At 38.0% G+C, this 21,640-nt stretch overlaps 1 protein-coding gene across 2 annotated transcripts in view; it reads right to left on the bottom strand.

Annotated features, from left to right (window-relative positions):
* The window catches only part of SNTG2 (syntrophin gamma 2), a 229,866-nt gene that overhangs the window by 101,044 nt on the left and 107,182 nt on the right, over nt 1-21,640 (bottom strand). For both annotated transcript variants that reach the window (XM_087702793.1, XM_087702792.1), the window contains exons 5-7: nt 16,769-16,812; nt 16,619-16,660; nt 2,306-2,393 (exon numbers count right to left, since the gene is read on the bottom strand). In XM_087702793.1, the coding sequence (XP_087558919.1) occupies nt 2,306-2,393; nt 16,619-16,660; nt 16,769-16,812 (174 nt within the window). The remainder of the gene's footprint in view (nt 1-2,305; nt 2,394-16,618; nt 16,661-16,768; nt 16,813-21,640) is intronic.

Consider the following 21,640-nt stretch of genomic DNA (forward strand, 5'->3'; position numbering starts at 1 on the left):
CAAGGAAGGTATTTATTCATTAGATTGATTTATTGCAGAGCTGTCAAACTCAAGGTTCACAACCACATTCAGCCCGTGGGGTGCTTAGATGTGGCCCACGGGGCTGCCATTGAAACAGCAAAGGGCTGGCCCATGGTGCCTCTGCCAGCAAAAATGGAGTTTGGAAGGGCTGCGTGCGGTCTTCCTGGGCTCCATTTTTGGCTGCGACGGTTTCCTGCAGCCCTCCGCCAGTCAAAATGAAAGCCGGGAAGGCCCAGGGAGGGCTACAAGAGGTCATTGCAGTGACCTCAGAGCTGGGCCCTCTGAAGTCAAACACAACCCTGATGTAGCCCTCAATGGAAATTCAGTGTGACACCCCTGATCTATAGTCTTTCTCTTAAAAAAATAATGCTCAGAGTGGACAACAATCTCTTGCTTTGCCTTTTGACTGACTAGGAAAAATTCTGTCTAATGTAGAGCTTAGATATACCCATGGGGGTGGGGGGAGAAAGGCCTACTTCCGATTCTCAAGGTCACACTATCAAAATTGGTAGGTAAACCTGAATAGCTTGCTTGGTCACTAGGATTGTTAGAATTCTCTACTTCTTCTCTGATGCTTTCTGAACCTGTCTCTTTCTCAAGCATCCGGTCTGAGACAAAATACGAACACTCAAGAGCACATTTGCAGTATATTCATGTCATGACAAAGCTGTATAACGATATGAAAAAAGTGGAAACTCCACAATCTAAAAATAGAGTAAGCTTTCCCCATCCTCATTTCAGAGGGCAGCTGGTGCTGCAGACAAGGCAGGCTTTCAGAGGTCCAATAAACGGCATCTCTGCCAAATCAAATTGGCTTGGAAATTGCTATGGGAGAAAGTTAATGCCTCAAATCACCAGGCTCTGCGTCATACGGGGCTTTCTAGCTAACAAGCAGGACCTTGAATCCAAGACACCAGCTACTTCCAACAATGTCTGATTTCTGAAGGGGCAGCTGCAGCCTAGTGCATCCTGGTATTCAGGAGGGGAAAAAAAATCACGCTATATGGGCATAATAAGGAATGTCCTATGAGTTGCCTATTCGCTTAAAATGATCATAGTGTGAGCCAATTGACTAGTGAGCTGGCTTAGTTTAGGTTATGGTGAACTTGAGCATTGCAAGCTTTTGCTGATGAAATCACACGCCTTCATATGGGCAAGAAAAACCAAATCCACAGTTATAAGCTAGGCAGCACCTGGCTCAAATGTAGCAACTGTGACGGGGAACTGGGTGTCCTTGTCAACCATCACTTCAACAAGAGCCTGCGGTTTGCTGCAGCTGCCAAAAAATCCTAATGCAGTTCTAGGTTACATCAACAGAGTCAACATCACATGAAGTGTTGCTTTATGCTGCAATGATGAGGCCACATTTGGAGCTCTATGTTCAATTCTGGTCCCCAGGGGGGGAAAAAAAGGATGCTGATGTTGGTTCATCTATACCAACCGAAATATGTCTGTATATGTTGGTTATACAGGGAGTTCTCAACTTGCAACAGTTCATTTTGGGACCGTTCAAAGTTACAACAGTACTGAAAAAGTGAATTATCACCATTTTTCACAGCCTTTGCTACTTAGTATCCTATGGTCATGCCAGCAGGCCTGGGGTTGATGAGTTCCCCTCCCCTCTCGACTTGTGTGGTTGTGTGATTCTTGGCTATTTTAACTTTGTTATTGTGTTCTATGCTTCCCTTTCCCTCTTGAGTTGTTCACCGCCCTGAGTCCCTCCCGGAGAAGGGCGGCATACAAATAAACTAAAACTGAATCTAAATCATGGGATCAAAATTCAGACACTTGACAACTGGTTCATATTCAGGACAAACGTCCTGGGATCATGCGATCCCCTTTTTGCAATCTTCTGACAAGCAAAGTCAACAGGGAAGCCAGATTCATTTAACAACCGGGCTACTAACTTAACAACTGCAGTGATTCACTTAGGAATTGTGGCAAGAAAGGTCGTAAAATGGGGAAAAACTCACTTAACAAATACATCCCACTTAACAACAGAAATTTTGGGCTCAATTGGAGTCGTAACTCAAGAACTACCTGTACAGAATATCAGTCCAGCCAGCCCCATCCTAGTCAGTTGGCAGTTTACAAATTGCTATAAACAAATAAAGAAATATGAAGGGAGCAAAGACAAATTTTAAATAATACAGCATTTTGATCTACAGGCTTTCCTGAAATAAAGTACTCATGAAAGATGTATTAGGTATGAAGAAGTGTCCGTTTGTTATGAGGAATATGGCACCAGAAAACATTTCACAGATACCTGTTAATTTCCCCTTACCCAATGGGAGCTTTAGAAATGACGGTACTTCCCTGAGGTATTGAACGGTGATGGCAACTTCATCGCCAGCATTTCGCAGTAGCTGCACCTGTCAGTGTGATAAATAACAGCTACTTTATACCAAAGAACCGGCCCCAGAGAGCAAACTAATGTACATCAAAAAGCTGCATTCTCACTATATGTGTCAGAAATTCAATATTCAACTTTATCACTGGAATGAAGATTACCTTGAGGATCAAACCACAACAATTATAAAGCGTAAGTGTATTATTCGTCACCAAGGAAGAGATGAAAAATTAAAAATATGAAAAACATTCTTAGCTCCTACACAGCAAAAACAAACAAATAAACAATCTTTCAAAGCCATTTCTTCTGTAAGACAATCCAGCTTCAAACTGTTTTCACACTTAATTATAGAGCAGGAAAAATAGTAAATACCTAAGTAGAAGATTCAAGACAAGCTACTTTATACCAAGTGTGTGTGTGTGTGTGTGTATTTTTCCCTTACCTATACTTAATCCTTTATTTCAAAATAAAATTTCACTTTGAATGACTGGTTAGTAGCAAAAGCAATAAGCACTTATGATAATATTTATAATATTACAGGTACCATTCAATTGGCAGCAAGTGCTAGCCAGCTATCCTCCCTTAATCACACAGAGTATATGACTGCAAACTGTACACTCTCCTTATAGAAGAAACTGGTTTTTTTATTTGTGAAAAGTCCCAAGATATCAGCCCAAATTTGATAACCTGTCTCAGCGATGGCAAACCTTTTTTGGATCGCGTGCCGTAAGTGGGAGGGTGGAGCACAGGGGGGGTCGTGTGTGGGTGTGCTGCACCCATAATGCAATGTGTGACACCCCCCCAGTGCGCATGTGCGCATGGCAGGCGCTCCCCTCATTTTTTGCAAATGGCTCTGCGTAACACCTGTGGCACCCATGCCATAGATTCACCATCCCAGACCCATCTCATCACTGGTCAACCAACCGTTAAGAGCAATGTTCAGATTTCAGATTTGCCTTTAAGATATAGGCAATCCAGGCATATTCATGTTCATAACTCTGTCTCTTAAGTATTTCAACTGACTATGTGTTGTTACACTTCTTAAAACAACATCCAGACTTAGGTCCGGGATACCTTGAGGTTCTTAAAATCTATTCTGACTATAATTGCCTGAATCCCTGCATATATATTGAAATGTTAGCTTCTTTTTGGAAGTTGCCTAGTACTGGTATGATTGCTGCCTTTCTGCAAAATGTTGTCATTTAATTAAACAGACAAAGCATAAATGGGGCTTCTGGATGAAGACATTTGATGTATTTCCTAATATCAGGCCTCTTTTTCTCAAGACAGAGAGAGGAAACTCCACATTAAGTTAGGCAAAGATGGCAACCTGTGTTATTGGAAATGAAAACATCAGTGTAATATAAACTATGAGACAGTACAATAATGAGGAAAGGCCCCAAGTGAGCCATCTATAAGATCTATATTCTTACAAAAAGAAAGAGGGATTCATAAAAAAATGCACACCCAAAAAGAATTAAAAACGAAATAAAACTGGCATTTGAATACGTGCATATGGACAATGACCATCTGGGAAAACTATCTTTATATCATCAAATAAATTAGTGTGTATAAACTGGCAATTAATTAGAATCCTGGTGCTTTGATTTATCCCTTTATAACAAGATAGGATAGGATAGAATAGAATAGAATTTTTAATTGGCCAAGTGTGATAGAACACACAAGGAACTGGTCTCCGGTGCATAAGCTCTCAGTGTACACATAAACAGCAAATAATAGGTCATAATCATAGTTAAAATCATTAATCATAAGTTACAAACAACAATGGATAAATCCTAAAAAAAAAACAATAAAAAGTAGTAGAAAAGATGAGAAAGGAGGCAGTGCAAAAGGGGTATTAAGTGTTCAGTAGGGTGATGACATGGGGGCTGGGAGATCTTTATGTCTGGTGGTTTTGCCACACGATGCTCTACAGAGACGTCCTGAGGGAAGAAGTTGAAACAGATTATGTCCAGGATGTGAGGGTTTTGTAAATATTTTCTCAGCCTTCTTTCCGACACGGCATTTTCAGTGATAAAAGGAATTTAAATGTTTAATTCTACAAAGATTCTTTCTGTTCAATATCAAGTATAAAGAGAGGGACATAGAATGCACATGGAACATTCAGAACACTCATCTCACATAACACTGAATAAATTGGAAGGTGCATTAAAACAATTCAGCTTTTTTATGGGGAAATTAATATCTAAATATTATGGGAATTATAAGGCAGTCAATTTGTTTAGAAATGATTAAAATAACGGTTTAAAAAATGCTGGTTGAGGTTTTGTCCATGTTTAATGAAAAAGATATTTATTTTCTAATCTTTCCAGACTGACAAATGAGGCTTTTTGAACTTCATTAATATCCATTTTAAAAGTGGAATGAATTGATATTTTCTCTCTAGGCCACCAACATCACCTAATCACTTTGCCCCTCTCTTTGCTAATGTTATGGTAATGAAGCCTTCAAATCTGCATCTGAAGCTTTTTAAGTTTCTAGGGGAAATGGTGTAATTGAAAGGAGCATGGCTCTCAAGCTCTTTTGTGACCAACCAAAAGGAAAATATAAAAATCCACATTAGTATGCTGTAGCAACAAGTTATAATTTTATGGTAAATCATGCCACTAATTATAATTTAATCGGATAGCACAGAATAATTCATTAATTTTAAAACATCATTTACAACTTTTTGCTCAGTATTAGCAATTTATGTCATGATAATAAAGCACAATTTCAAATTAGTCAGTCTTGGTAAAAGCAGATATACATAATATTTCAGATATCCGTCTGGTCCTTGGCCCTTCCTTGCTAGTATTAACTTCAAATAAATAACTCTAGGCTGACCTCAGACCTTTCAAGAAGACCAAGTCAGATAACAAGACTCTGCAAGGGCTACCGGAACTCCATTTTTATTGTTAAGAAATATAATAACAGACTCTTGAAAGCTTGACAAAGATCCGATCTTCCCTTCTTTTACCAAAGAGGAACAACCGGGAATTGGCTACTGTCAATGAATTGACAGACTGATTTACCATGGCTAAAAATTATCTATTAACAATGAGACTCTAAACTTAATAGGGTTATCTCTTCTCAACTCCCTCACTTCCACAGATAATATGTCTTTACATTAAATGTGTGTTTACTTATTTATTTATCATATTTAAGAACTGCCTATCTTTCTCACAGTCAGACTCTGGATGATGTACAATACAGCATAAAAACAATATATAAAATTTAAAAAGATCAATGAATGTTAAAATCAATTAAAAGGTGGGGGAGGGGTTTCAGGTCTCTAGCCAGTCCCACAGCTGCATGCACATCTGGTGCTCCAAGCGAGGGCACAGAGACATGTTTTTACACACCTTTTTGTAAAGCCAGGAGAGGTCTCACCTTTATGGGAAGATGTCTCACAGGGCGGGAGCAAAGGCAGTTCAATAGCAACAGCACTTAGACTTATATACCGCTTCACAGTGCTTTACAGCCGTCTCCTAAGGGGTTTACAGAGTCAGCCTCTTGCCCCCAAGAACAATCGGGGTCCTCCTTTTACTGACCTGGGAAGGCTGAGTCAACCTTGAGCCTGGTGAGATTTGAACTGCCAAAGTCAGCTGGCAATCAGCAGAAGTATCCTGCAGTGTTGCACTCTAACCACTGTGCCACCACGGTTCTTAATGTTTGGGAATAGAAACTTATTGATTTTTTAAAAATTGATTTTAATTTTATTCAAAAGTGATACAAAACACCAAAAAATTTAAAGAAACGAAGAAGAAAAAACCCAAAGAAGACATTAAAAAGAAAAAAGTGTATTAAAAAAGACTCACATATATACACAGACTATCTCCACAGTTAAATGCTCATTAATATCTTATAATGATATTAACTTCTCACCCCTTGGAAAATAGACCCAAAGAATTTTAAATTACTTTGAAATAGCAATAAAACATTGATATCATTTGTAAAAGAAGTGACATAACAACATCCCATCAACTCTACATACACTACTTCATTCCCATCATCGTAATCACAATAGCACTTAGACTTATATATTGATTCACAGTGCTTTAAAGCCCTCTCTAAGCGGTTTACAGAGTCAGCATATTTCCCTCAACAATTTGAGTCCTCAGATGGAAGGTTGAGTCAACCTTGAACCCCATTGGAATTGAACTCCAAACTATGGGCAGACAGCAGTCAGCAGAAGTGGCCTGCAGCACTGCATTCTAACCATTGAGCCACCCTGGCTCATAGCATAGTCCAATTTTTATGGAGAAAATCTAGCCTATTGAACTTGGTGAGATGGCCAGATAACCTCTTTTATGGGTCCCTGATATTTTAATTAATCTATTCGTCTGGGAATTTATAGTATTGTCATGTAGCACAATTATATCCTACCCTAAAATACATTGAGACTGTGTGATTCTGCCTTTTAGGAACATCCATTGGCAGTAAAGAAGAAGCAGTCAAGAAATATCCTACAGATATAATACCTACTAAAATAATCATGAAAGCCGTGTAAAAATGTGCAGAGGCTGGGATGTTTCTATAAAAATCAGAAAAATGCAGGCAATGATATTTCCTCTAACATTCTATGGAAGTGAGACAGGATAGAAAAAATATGGACTCTTTTGAAAACACCTGAGAGTAATGTGGTTAGGAAAGCAAGCAAGCGAATGGATCATGAAAAAAAAGTCAACCCAGAGAACTCACTTGAAGCACAAATGACCAGCCTCAAATTATCTTATTTCAGAAACATTCTGTGACTAGCTGGGCTTCTGAAGGAGGCTTTAAAGCTGGGGAAAGAAAGTGGAAAGAAAGAGAAGACAAACAGCAGCAAGGTGGATAGGCAAAGTTACAGCGGAGGGGGAGTGGATCATTTGAAGATCTGAAGGGCCAGGTTAGGAACAGATCAGCATGTGATTGTTAAGAACCAAAACCAATTTGGTGAGACGTCATCAAATAATCACTGGAAACGACTACAAAGAAGGCAACATTCACAGCATCAAGTTATGCAATCACTTCACTAAGCTAAGAAAGTATACATATATATAGAGAGAGTGCCAATGTTATAAATGGACACCCAATCAATTCTTTCCTTATAGAGCCAATATTCTGAATATGCTTCCTAAATGAATGAGAAGCCAGGAAGGGCCAAGCCATCTTATTCTTGCCAATTCAATATTCCAACTGATAAAGTCTGTTTATCATTAGTCTTCAAAAAGAGGGGGGGGGGGAGACAGATAAAAAAAAAACAACTAACAATACTAAGATGATTCTAAAGTAGATAATTAGCCATTATTTTGTAAATAAGTTGAATGTGATGCTGACTGTGAGAAATCTTCCTGGATTTGTCCCAAACAGATTAATTTTAGTTCTGCAGAGACAAATGAAAGCCAATCTCCATTATAGCTAAATGGGCAGATAAAGTACAAAAAAAGGAAGATACTAACTTAATATGTATGTCAAAAAAATTCTAAGGAGAAAGTGATGAGTTACAGTTTAAAAGATCATAATGGAACAAAGCATTTTTATATGTGCAAAAATGTAAAGTTTAACCAAAAGCATAGGTTGAGGCTATAAGAAATCCATGAAGTCCATCCCCCAACTGAAAATAAAAATTAATAAATTTCTGGCTTAGGTTATAAAAAGAGACATCTGTTTCTCTATCACTTCCAAAGAATACTATACTGAGAAATTTCCTTACTCACTAAAGCTGGACATCTGGTTCATTTGGTATCTTGGGATTTTAAAGCAGATTGATGAAGACTCACACAAATATTATTCTGGGTATTGAAGTGGACACAGTAACTAGTTGGTTGGTAGCTAAGAAATGTCTTCAGAAAAGCGCCAGCATCCCCTCTGTCTTTGTTATAAATAGTAATTTGTTGGATAAGATCATAGCTTCTTTTTGTCAACTTTTGAGATAGTTTGTCCTCAAGCATCAACTAATAATGAAATTAATTAACCTCTGCTTTATAAAGGTTCCTTTTATTTCTTATTCTAAATCAAAAGGCAATAGCAATCACTTGTTAAGGATACTATTAACCAAAAGACTCCACAAAAATATATATATGAATGGGCCCTCATCATCCTGGTATGTCCCTTTCTGCAGAAAGTGCCAGCAGCATTTGGGGTAGACTGAGAGCAGAGTGATTGGTAACATAGCAAACGTGCAAGCAAATAATGCTTTGCTATCAGTAACACAATTATACCCTTAAATGTTTTGAAACACACACTCACAGGTAGACATGCACATCCATAGATTGAGATGATAAATAGAGATATTGCTGCAGGATGCAGGCAGAAGTCGTAAGCTTGCTTGATCCTATTTCCTAACCTGCAGTCTAGATTTAGAATGGAGTTAGCAAACACAAAGATGTGTTTGATAAGAAACCCATGAAACAAAATGCTATACAGTTTGGAAACAGGAGAGGGGATAGAACTGACAACAGTGTAAAGAGTTTGCATACTAAGCCAATGGCCATAGATTTTATATTTCTCTTTTGTCGGTTAAGGAATTTTAGAATGTTTGCACCCTCATCTCCAATGGCTGTGATGCCAGGATGCATTAGAAATGTTCTTGACCAAATGACTATTCTCTTCTAAAAGGACTACAATTCTCTCGTCAAAACAAACTGAGTGCGAAGACATTTCCAAGTAAGTAAAGGAATCGTAGTTTCTGTTATAATTTCGATAGACACAGAACAACTTCCAAATGCTGGGTCCTTATTTTGCAAAAGGGATGTTGAAAAATATTGATAAGGATTAAACAACTCAAGCTATAAAATCCACCATGGATTTCAGTCAAAACAAACATAAGGGCTGTCCAAATGGATTCCATCAAAGCACAGATGGGCAGCAATGGACACTACCTGCCAATGTGCCTATTCAACAATGTGCACAAAGAAAAGTAAATATGGAAATATTGAAAAAAAGATGTGCATATTTCACACACACACACACACACACACTTCCATTTTGGAATTTTACAAAGCACTCAAGAGAGAGTAAGTATTAATAAGCAAAATAAATTGAAAAAGATAAGCCAAAAGGGAAAAATGTACCAGATTTAATTTACCGCAATACTATTTATTGTATTGTTCCATAATTTTTGACCTTTGTACTCCCTCCTTCCATCACATCCATGCCCACTTCATCAACTTCACTTCATCAATCAAAAATTGGAAGGGCACTATGTAATAAAATGAAATTCAATGGTGAAAAGAGTAAGGTTCTACATTTAGGCAAGAAGAATAAAATGCACAGTACAGTATAGGTGGTACCTTGCTCAATAGTAGTAACTGTGAAAGGGATCTTGGAGTCCTAGTGGGCAACCATTTAAATAGGAGCCAGCTGTGTGCAGCAGCTGCCAAAAAAGCCAACACACTTCTAGGCTGCATAAACAGAGGGATAGAATCAAGATCATGTGAAGTATTAATACCACTTTATAATGCCTTGGTAAGGCCACACTCGGAATACTGCACTCAGTTTTGGTCGCCACGATGTAGAAAAGATGTGGAGACTCTAGAAAGAGTGCAGAGAAGAGCAACAAAGATGATTAGGGGACTGGAGGCTAAAACATATGAAGAACGGTTGCAGGAACTGGGCATGGCTAGTTTAATGAAAAGAAGGACTATGGGAGACATGATAGCAGTGTTCAGGGGTTGCCACAAAGAAGTCAAGCTATTCCCCAAAGCACCTGAAGGCAGAACAAGAAGCATTGGGTGGAAACTAATCAAAGAGAGAAGCAACTTAGAACTGAGGAGAAATTTCCTGACAGTTAGAACAATTAATCAGTGGAACAGAAGTTGCCTCCAGAAGTTGTGAATGCTCCAACAGTGGAAGTCTTTAAGAAGATGTTGGATAGCCATTTGTCTGAAATGGTATAAGTTTCCTGCCTAGACAGGGGGTTGGACTAGAAGACCTCCAAGGTCCCTTCCAACTCTGTTATTGCATTGTATTGTAACTGCATTTTGATTTCAAAATGTAATTAATAAACTTAAAGAAACATCAATACAGTGTATTCACTACGTTCTAAATCTTAATATTCTTCCCTCTCTCAACCCTTACACTCTTCTTTCATATATTTGTCTTAGAATTACATGCTATTCATTTTCTCCGTAATATTGAATACTGAAAACCTCCGTATACCTCTTTCTTTCACTTTTTATTACGATCCATGTTAATTCATCAACCATTCATTCTTGATCATAACTCTTTTGGTTGTATTACATAAACTTAAGTATCTCATTTCCACAGCAAGTAACTTACTTTTATGTTTCTTCTGACACACCCAGCTCTCACATATAACAAAGTGAGTAGGAGCCCCTCAAATACATATTTCTTAGTTTCTTCAACCACACATCCATTCTTAGAAAAGACCACTTTCTTTCGAGCAGCATTTGCACGTCTTAATATTTCTCTAGCCATTTTCTCATGTTTGGAAAACTTTCTTCCAAGGTACAAACAATTCGTTTTCATCAGTTACCGGTAGCTATAACTTAATATGCTGAATTTTTCCAATCAGACACAAATAAGTAGGAATTTATTTTCAGGTTTATAGTCATGCTCCTTAACTGTCATTTTATCTTTGAAATCCCAGTTCTTCTTAAGCAGTGATAATCATCCTAGGAGTCTCTTATTGGCCTCTCTTACCCTTCATGAGTATCTTTTGGAAATGGTGCTTTTTATTAAGAAAGTGTTAACTAAATCACCAGCCTTAGTTGAACCCGTACCACATGCCTTAGCAAGGATATATTATTTGTAAGAGTTTGACACACAAATATTTAGCTGATCAATGTTTAACAGAATAGTAATAGCAATAGCACTTAAACTTATATTTACAGCACTTTCTGAGCTGTCTAGAACCATCTGGGCTGGCCCCTCGTTTTACCGACCTTGGAAAGATGGACGGCTGGGCTCTTTCTCATATTTAGTATTTGGAGCATACGTTCTATATAGAACCTTGAAAGAGAAGGTGAGGAAATGCGTTCCTTTAAAAAAACGTTCTAAGTGCCCATATCTTTCTCAATGTTCATACAACTACTTGTGATGGATGGTATATTTATTTGTTGCTGAGCCCGAGTCTCAATTCCATTTCAGATTTGTATAGGAAAAAGTCACTTAATTGTCATTTTGGAGGGTTGCAATACTACAAAGGTTGAATTTATTTTACTGTTTGTGAAATTTAATTTCACCCTTCTCCCTCACAATCTTGCTTTCATTTCACAGTTATATTATGGACATACTGATTAAACTTTTTCTTCACGTAGGTAGTTTTCATTCTTGATATGTATTCTTTGTTATAAGATGAACTCTATGTTATATAGTAAACAAAATGAGAGAGTATAAGAAAGAGGTTCAGAAACCTTTTAAATTTGAAAATTACTACAGAGAAGCTGAACAGTGAAGGCGGACATACTTCCAAACAAATTGTCTCATCACATTTTGTTTTTGTGAAGGCTCTTTAGCAAATGAAAAATGTACCCAGTGAATTGGGATGTTTGTTGAACTCCTCAAAATGAAAGTGACATCTTATCACAGGGTCACTTTTGCTCAATTTTACATCTTCTGGCTGCCATTTAAAGCAGCTGCTTTATTCAAAGGTCTGGATGGTGACATAACCAACATATTTTTAGGTGAAGAATGTCAATTTTATAGTGAAATCTGTGTCCGTAGCAAGTTTGGTCAGAAAGGATGAAATGAAAACCTGGGTAGAATAAATAAGAACTGTGTCACTGAAGCAGAGCAGAGGGATAACTGATCTGGAGCAACACAGGAGGAGGAAAGCATGGGAGGGAAGCATCAGTGATACCTGATGATCAAAGCATCACATTTTCTAAAAGTATCAATAGAAAACACTGATTATTTGCACAGTGAGAAATAACTGATTGGAACACATCACAAAACAAACACACACACACAGAAACTCACACAAATGCCATCACATTGTTCCATTTTAGAACAAACAGTACATAATAAGTTAAAGAAAATCACAGCAGAGGATTGAAAAAAGAAAAGATCTCATAACTAGATTCATATGTAAACTGATTTTCATATATGCACTATTAGCTAACTTGCTTATCCGTTTATTTAACAGATTAACATGGTTGTCCGATAAACATGCTACTGGGTGGCTAACAAGAAATAAAATAAACCCAATAATAATTTTAAAAAACAATTGAAAGCAACATTTCATTAGCACAGCAAACTCAACAAATAACCAATCGCCTCACCAAGGACCAACATTTGGGGAAAGAGTCTGGTCTTTAAGGCAAAACGGGAGGGTTGGGGGCCATCTGGATCTCAGGGGTTGTGCTCAGGTTCCATAGGACAGATATTACAACAGAGAAGACATCATTCCTGCTGCTGTTACCTGGCGTTGTTTAACAGAGGGAATGTGGAAGACACCTTCCTCTGCCAGAACTCACAGAAACCACACAAATAACAGGAGACAGACAGTCCTGCCCTAAACCATGAAGGATTGTACAGCTGATAACCAGCATCTTGAGTTGAACTCCGAAGTCTACAAAGAAGCTAGTCAACTCATAGAGATTGTTACATGGTTGAATTGAGAATTCCCATTATCGACACGTGCCTTGCCTTCTGGATCATTGGCAGCTTCTGAGGATTTTCAAGGGCAACCCCATTTAAAGAGGACTACTGTACTGCTGACAGATGGTAAGCAAATTATGACTGACAATAAACAAGGAAAAGGAACAGCTAGCACAAAAGATGGAACCCTGCAAAAGCCCTCCAGCTCTCCAGCTCAAGTTCTTCCCTAGTTCTTGAACAGAAGCCAAAGACACGAAGGACCTGGGAAAATGCTACATATTTCAGAGCCAAAAATGACAAATGCTCAAATCGGAGAGGTTCCCCCAAACCATAACTCTTCAGGCCTACAGGGCTTGAGCCTTTTTTTTTAGGCTGGTGTAGCCTCCAGACACTAACCCAGAGCATAATTGAGTCCCTCTGAGTAGCAAGTTCAATGTATACATAAAACAGGAGCAGGGAAAGTAGAGCCCTTTGGAAACTTACATGTTGGGGTTGGACAATTCTCTCTCTATCAACATCAACAAGGAAGGACCAGTGGAGGAAGGAACAGAACTCCTGCCACATTGTCTTTCTAATCTCCTAATCCCCTATGTCGGTCCAGAGGGATATAAGGACTGATGGTATCAAAAGCCACTAAGAGTTCAAGGGAGGCCAGGATGGATGCACCTTAACCAGCTTTACCACACTTTAAAAACTAATTATGTGAAATATGGTGAGTGAACATTGTGCATTGTAATTCTCACCAGGTACACCAGACAATCAAATCAATTCCACATGAAGACAAAACCTACTTTTATTTAGTTTGGCTACTCTAAGAAAACCTTGAGAGACTGATAGTGTTGTATGTCCTCTTATTTTTTATACATATAGTCCTTGTTATGATTGCTCATTCAATGACTGTTCAAAGTTATGAACAGTCTGAATGAGGGGAGCTTATGACAGGTTCTTTTGAAGTTGCAGTGATCATGTGATTGCAATCCATGCACTTGGGTTCCCAAATAAACACTAGCATCTTCACAAATAAGCCATGGTCACATGATCACCATGCGTGACTTTCCTGCCAGCAACATCAATGAAGAAGACAGCAAGGAATGTCACCGGTTGTTCCCACTGCTTTGTCTCCTGAGCAGGAGAGCTGTTGTGAAGGACCTCATCATCTACAGCCCCTGCCCCATTCTGAGCTCCAGAGGGTATGACTATCCGGCATAACTTAGATTTTGTAGGAGAATGAATAGGAATCTCTGCCTATGCACCACTATAACTTGTAAGTCAGAAAGGCATCTATACGGGCATTTTTCTTCTCTTTCTGCTGCCAGCAATCTCCACTGGTATTTTTACCCCCAACCCCTCAATTGTTTTAAGAAGGAAATAATAAAAAATGATTTTGCATTAATTGCTAATTTGGGCCTTTTCCTTTCACAAAATCCTTTGATTCAGTTCATAACAGAATAACACTGCATATATTGTTTCAGATTTAATCCTTGTTAATAGTTACTATAATCATTTTAACTGCTTAGAATGTGAGTAAAATTATCATGAATTGGGCATGACTTTTTTCAGTTATTAAGTTCTTATCATGACAAATGAAGTGATTTGTAGCAAAAAAGCTTTTTTTAAAAAAACAGGTATGTGATACCAATGCAGTGTTATTTGTTTTCTCCAAAGAAAAATATTAATGGTGCCATGGCACAAATATTACAGAAATTATAGATAATGACCCAAAAGAGTCAAATTTCATTTTCAAAAGGAAGGACCATATTTTTCATAATATAAGACACTCTGGAGTATAAGACGCACCTTAGTTTTTGGAGAGAAAATAATAAGAAGAAAAAATTCTGCCTCTGCCTACCATAGCTTCCATGGTGCTCAGCTGACACATGGTAACAAGGCCAGCCAATGAATAGGCAGAGCAACCAAGTCAGCCAATGAGGGCTATTTGGACTCTGAAATTTGCTGTGTGAGCGACAAGGAGAAAGGAAGGAGCCTGGTTTGGGCAAGAACTGAAAGTGAAACTGCTTGTGTTTTGCTTGTGTTAACTACTTCTTTGGAAAAACCTGCTTTTGGTGATGTATTGCGTGTTATTATTATTATTATTATGATTTTGACTCCTGCTGAATCAGTTCCTGTGCCGTCTGAATGTGATGGCTGCTGAAAGCTCTGACCAGCCAGGTCAGCTTCAGCACTTATTGCAGCCTGATTCAGCACAGCTGATTGGTGGGTGGATCGGACTGCCAGAACACCCCCAATCAGCTGTTCCAGGCTGCAGGGATTGGCACAGACCATCGATGCCTCCATGCCTCACGTTTTTGGACTCTGGTGGGGCTACATTCAGTGTATAAGACGCACCCAAATTTTCACCCTGTTTTGGCGGAAAAAAGGTGCATCTTATACTCTGAAAATTACAGTAACTCTGATATGAAATCAAGCTTCACATTGATTTATTTTATAAATATATTTATAAAATTGATTTTCTGCCTTTCAGGTGATTCTTCTGTTACTAAAAGAGTGGATGCACTTAAAATAAAAATGTAACTATATCAGCTAAGGATTTTGAAAGGTATCATTTGAAAAGTGATGATACCCCAAATAAAAAGTGAAAACATGAAAACATATGTGAGTATGATACAGGTACACAAACTAATTAGACAGGGGAAGCAGCATCCAATGAAAGATTCATCAAATCACTATGCAATACAATTGGAAAACAGCATGAATTAATGCATTTAATCCAAAGGAAAGAAGAAACCGAGGGAACCTCACTTCTCTCAGATGTGAGTTTCACAATAGGGATTATACTAAGAAGACAGAATACTCATCAATGCATTTTAAGATGGTGAGCTTATGATCCAAGGTGGCACAGTGGTTAAATGCAGCACTGCAGGCTACTGCTAGATCAGCAGGTCAGCGGTTCAAATCTCACCGGCTCAGGGTTGACTCAGCCTTCCATCCTTCCGAGGTGGGTAAAATGAGGACCCAGATTGTTGGGGGCAATATGCTGACTCTCTGTAAACCGCTTAGAGAGGCCTGAAAGGCCTATGAAGCGGTATATAAGTCTACTGCTATTTTAACAATTTTAAGTTGATATGGAAGGATAGAATTCTTCAGAAGGCCAGCAATAAACTATTAAGGTTTTGAAGGTCATGGTTGCAAGGCCTAGCTGTTGCACTATATACTAACAACAGATTTTGGTTTGGTGTAATTCCACTTTTTCTGCAGTCTTACTTTACTTGCTTTTTAATACTCAAGGTGATGAACATACCTAATATTCCTTCTTCCTTCTATTTTCCCTGCAACTCTGTGAGTTGGGATGAAAGACAGCGACTAGACCAAACTCACTCAGTAGCTTTCATGCCTAGAGCAGGACTAGAACTCAGTCCCCTGGTTTCTAGTTCACCACTTTTAACCATTACACCAAACCACCTTTAATCTCTTACTTAAATTGTCCTAGAATTCTATCAATAGAATTACCTTTCTTCTCCCATTAATTCAGCCAGCATTTCACTAGACTTGTTAAATCATTAAGTATATTCAGCTTTTTAGAATTGACTAATTTCAAAAATATGTGGCTGTATGCTGTGAAAACCAATCAATGTTTTTGTAGTTTTCTGAAAAATGCATTGAAAAATATGTATCAAGAAATCTTGTCAGCAATTTATAACATATAGCTGGGAAAGAAAAAGAAATCACTGTGCAACTTACCACTTCTTCATGGGTAGAGCCTTCTACACTTATGCCGTTAACCTAAACATCATAAAGGGATTATTTGAAACATTAGGAAAATAATATGAAGCATTTATTATAAGCATTAAAAGCAACACATTTTACAGTAAGTGTATAGAATAAACTCACCTGTATTACGGCATCTCCAATAAATAGCATTCCTGACTGGTCTGCTGCAGAATTATAAAAGAATCACAAATTATTTGAGAGACTTAAAAATTTTTTACGCTGCTACAAAAGTGTTGTTTTTGTGAAAGTTGGTGCTGAAATAACATCACAGTAATTCACTGAAAAATGGTACCGTTTCTAAGAAAATTATGAAAGCTTCTTTTCATTAACAAAAGATTATCCTATAAGAACACAATTATGGTTTCTCATTAATGATAGATTTCATTAAAATATGGAGGAAGCACGATCCTTATTTAACAAAGTAGAAATTCTGCTTTGTTTTTTCTTCCTGAAAATATGTCCATAGAATGTAATGATCAAAGGAGATGAGGTAGGAATTTAATTAAGTGTGAACTTGAATCCAGGCCACCGAAGTATTAGTTCAGCTGCAAAATAAAATTAACGTGGATGCCAACTCATAGTGTAGTGAAGAAGCATAAATTGCTGTACTACTTATTGGAAGGATCACACTCTTGCTTCATAGGCTTACGCTACTACAGATGAATATAAATTTCCATATGTTTTAAATATTTTTATTGAATATTTCTATAATTGGGAAGGGAATGAATTATTGAAAGCTAAGAACTTTATCAGTTATTATCTGTGAAGGATAAGTGGGATATGTAAAATTTTTAAGTAAAGGAAAAAAGTATATTGTGCTCAATCCAGAGTGTACCAATAAACACCAATGCCTCCCTTTCCAACAGGACCACAAATATGGAAAGCCTTTTAGGGAATGTTTGAGGGAAGTTTAAAAAAATGAGGATTTTTTACATTTGCTTCTAAGTGTACTTTAGTCATTGGCATTGTCTAGAGAACAAACTAGAGACAAAACTATATTGTACCATTATTTATTGATATGATTTATAAAGCCCACATTTTGCTCAAGTGAATCAGGACCATTTACAAGAATTAAAAACCACGGAAGCCCACAATGTGGAACCCCTGAGGCCCAAGGAGGAACTACAATTCCACAATTCACAAAAAGCCCTCAACAACAGCACACCTCATCCACCCCTCTAAATGCCGGAGCAAACAGATCTTGGGTGCCTCGTGAAAGCTGAAGGAGTTGGGCCATCTGAAGATCCAGGGTGATGGAGGAGGGGCTGACTCTGGAATCCAACAAGACGGTCTTGTTTAGAAGGAATCCAGAGCAGGTTTCATTAGATCTGGTGGAGTAACAGTTGAAACAATGGGAGAGAAGCAACCCCATGCAGAGTCTGGCTCTAGGCCACGGAGGGCTTCATAGGCTATCACTGCCCCCTCCTGAATTGCACATGGAAACCTACTGGGAGTCAGTGCAGCTCATAGAGAAAAGGTTTATTATGGCACAAATAAACCTTTGCCCATATTGCTGCCTTCTGGATCAGCTGCTCCTTCTGAGTGTTCTCCAAAGCACATACAATAATCTCTTTTTTTAACGCCCTGCACCTTTCCTCCTTTTGCCTTCTCTATATCCTAGAAGTGAGGAACAGATGTTGCAGTTCCAATTATCCTGGCCAGTGGTGAGGAAGGCTAAATATCTGGATTCTAGCCTGTGTTGGATAGCAGAAAGGAAAATCCTTATAGAAACATCCGAATGGAAGGGTCACAGCTGGATCCCGAGTTCAGGAGTAAATGAGGGGGGGAAAGCTATTTCTATTGCTCAGTAACAAAACGAAGTGACTTTCTACTGACATCTTGCTTGCTACTGGGCTGAACAGCTGAAAAACTTCTATTTGATTCTTTTCATTCACCAATTCTTTCCTTTCTATTTGGGCGAAATTAATCAGACAATGTAACATGATGGCTTTTAAAGTAGACCGGACACATTTCCAGAGACTAAGTATATCACCTCTGCTAATTGTGTTGGCTTTATGCGACATTGGATTTTGCAAAGGTGCCTTGTTGGGATAGAAAAATCTTTAGCCTGAATTAGCAGGACTCTTAACTTTTTACTTAATTTGTCTTATTGGCTAGGTTGTCCCAGACAATTTGGGTGGTCACCTGTTCAATTATGGTAGGGGGAAAAAATACCTGAGAATTGTTACATCCACACTGAACAGCAAGCATCCAAATGTCTGAATGGTGTTTAACAACTAAGTATAATATTTCTATTTGATTGAAATGTTTAGCAGAGTTTCCACTCTATCTTTTGAAATACTGGAGAGAATATGTTTCAGTACAGACTCTGGAGTTGCTTAACAAAAGGGACAGTTGATCTGTATGTGTAGATTACAGATGTAGATTATAGCTACAGATAACGTATCTACATGTATACAAACAGGATAAGGAACCTTTTATTTAAGATTTACAAGACCAATCATTATGAGTTGCTTTTATTTTGAGGAAAACAAGTACATTCTGTATTGTTTCAATTTGTGATTAGTGCCCTCTGTAAAAAATATTGCTCTTTATTGTTCTTTTATTTTGATTTTCTGTATAAAGGAAAGTGAGACCTGAACATTAAAAAAATGGAGAATTGCATATTATGGGCCAAAATTATGGGGTGTTGATGGAGTGGATAGAAATAGGAGAAAATTATAATCCAAAAAACATTAGTAAGGTCTAAATCACTATCTCGTAGAACAATGACTACAATTGAACATATAATAAAAGCTAAACTGCATTGTCACTAACGGTTAGCAATTTGCTGTTACCACTCTTGTAGTTAAAACGACTATGAATATTGTTGTAATGTTCTAAAGTTAATGCTTGAGTATTTTGTAGCTAAAATGGCAAATAATAATAATAATAAAGATAAGCCAAGAGAGGAACTGAAGCTGTTACACCAAATCATGTAACTTTCAACAGGCAATAGAATAAAGGGCTCCTCTCTTAATCTCAAAGATATTATTATTCTTTTATTATATATTTCTTCTTAACCCACATTTATTATTTTTATAAATAACTCAAGGTTACTGAGTTATCCATCAACACAATTTCCTGTGCACTTTAAAAATCCATCAAGCAAGCTGTCAAATCTGTAATCCTTTTTTAAAAAAAAAATCAGCATGTATAGCAAGCCAAAAAACCAGAAGGCAAATTAGCCACCTGACTAATATATTCACAATATTTTACCTCCTTCTCATGAACGACAAAACTAAACTATACTTTGGCTAGAAACAAATAATGGGAATAATACTGGCAGAGGATATATATATATATTTTAGTTCCCACTGAATGTAAGAAGATGATCCAAACTTTACTTTCTCGAGCCTAAACTTTAATTTTAAGAGACGTATTTAACTACTGTTGCTTATACCCCAATACCTCCATCTGTTTCGTAATGACACTTCCAGTTTAACAAGAAGCTTCCTAACAGCTTGTTTTTAGTGTCTCACTCTGAAATCCTAACATTTTAGACAGCAGGGAAAACTTTCTTAACTTGACAGGAATTGGTACGAGTGACAAAATTAGCCATCCTCCTTCTCTTATTTCCCCACTTCCAATGTTTGTCTTTGGCCCAGTTCAGTCCCAGTGACGGATACAAGGCTGAATCAGTGACATAAGGATGTCGCAAGCACTTCCTACCCCGCTAATCTTTTTCTGTTGGGAGAACTGTTACTTTTACATCCAAATTAGGTCTACTGGAGGCTTGACACACTCATCTCGACATATTAAAAACAATTTTAAAATTGCGCCACTGAATTTCAAGAGCATAATTTGGTGTAGGTTCAGAGATCACTAAAAATGAATAGCTGGAACTGCAACTGATAGGCGCACTCTGGTCTTCTGGAAAAGCCATTCCACCATCAAGAGAGCTCAGAAATGTGGGCATTAGATATGGAAGACGGAGTAACATTATGTTCATTTGTCCATTCTTGGCTTTTATGATCTGTACGACTGAATCTGCCTTTGGAAGGGTGCCAGAGCAGCACTAATGAGGGAGATCCAGGATCTCTCCGAAGCCCTTATATCGCATCCCACCCCAATTTCAGGCTATTCAAGTGAGACTAAAAGTAGGCGTGAAGGTTTACCTGCGAGGAATACAGAGTGGCTTCTTCCACAGAAGCTATCATAGATTAATATAATGATGTTTCTCTTGTGATTTCTTGCTACCTCTGGATAATGGAAAAACTCATGCTGCCAACCTGATCATGTTATTTTAAATGTACTTTATCTTGTAGCTGTGTCCTGTTTTTCCCCAGATGGCACATCAATCAAAACAGAGCTTCACAGATTTTATTTTCAGCCTCACAGTTAGTGTATTAGTATGGTGCTCAAATATAAGCTTACTGTAGCGTGTGATAAGAGAGACTATTTGCAATACCAAAATATTAACCTGAAATAGCACTAAGGGAGAAAAGCAAGAAAGGATTAGGGATTTAAGTCCTTCAACTTAATAAACTCTGACCACACAATAGTGTACGAAGGACCTTCTAAATGATTTATCCTAAATCCTAAAGCAATTGCAGTTCATTACACATATTCCACTCTTCCATTAGGAAGTCCAGCAGGGCTGACAAAGCTTCCCTGATCAAGACCACTGCCAAGGACAGGCCATAATGGACTCTAAAGCAATAACATATAAGTGACAGCAATCCCACTTTCTCCGCGTACATAAGACCACCGTACTGTAGCTGATAAAGACCAGTTGTAATTCTCTGTCTCCCCCCCCCTCTCTGTCACCCACACACCTTTTGAGACTCAAAAAAGGCATGACTCTATTGCAACATCTTTAAAAGGTTTCTTTGTGTCCTACCCTATTTTAAAGAAAGATGAAGTGAGGTTAATTTGAGGGAGTGGGTTGTCATGGTTCCCTCTTTCACACGACTGTGTCATAGTTTCTGCATTTTCCCTTTTTGATGGGTTGCTCGTTTCTCCTCTACATCCAAGGTCAACGCTACATAC

This window comes from Thamnophis sirtalis, unplaced genomic scaffold, assembly GCF_051295495.1.
Source record: "Thamnophis sirtalis isolate CommonGarterSnake01/CBP01778 unplaced genomic scaffold, rThaSir2_p1.2 scaffold_16, whole genome shotgun sequence".
NCBI classification, from domain to species: Eukaryota; Metazoa; Chordata; class Lepidosauria; order Squamata; family Natricidae; genus Thamnophis; species Thamnophis sirtalis.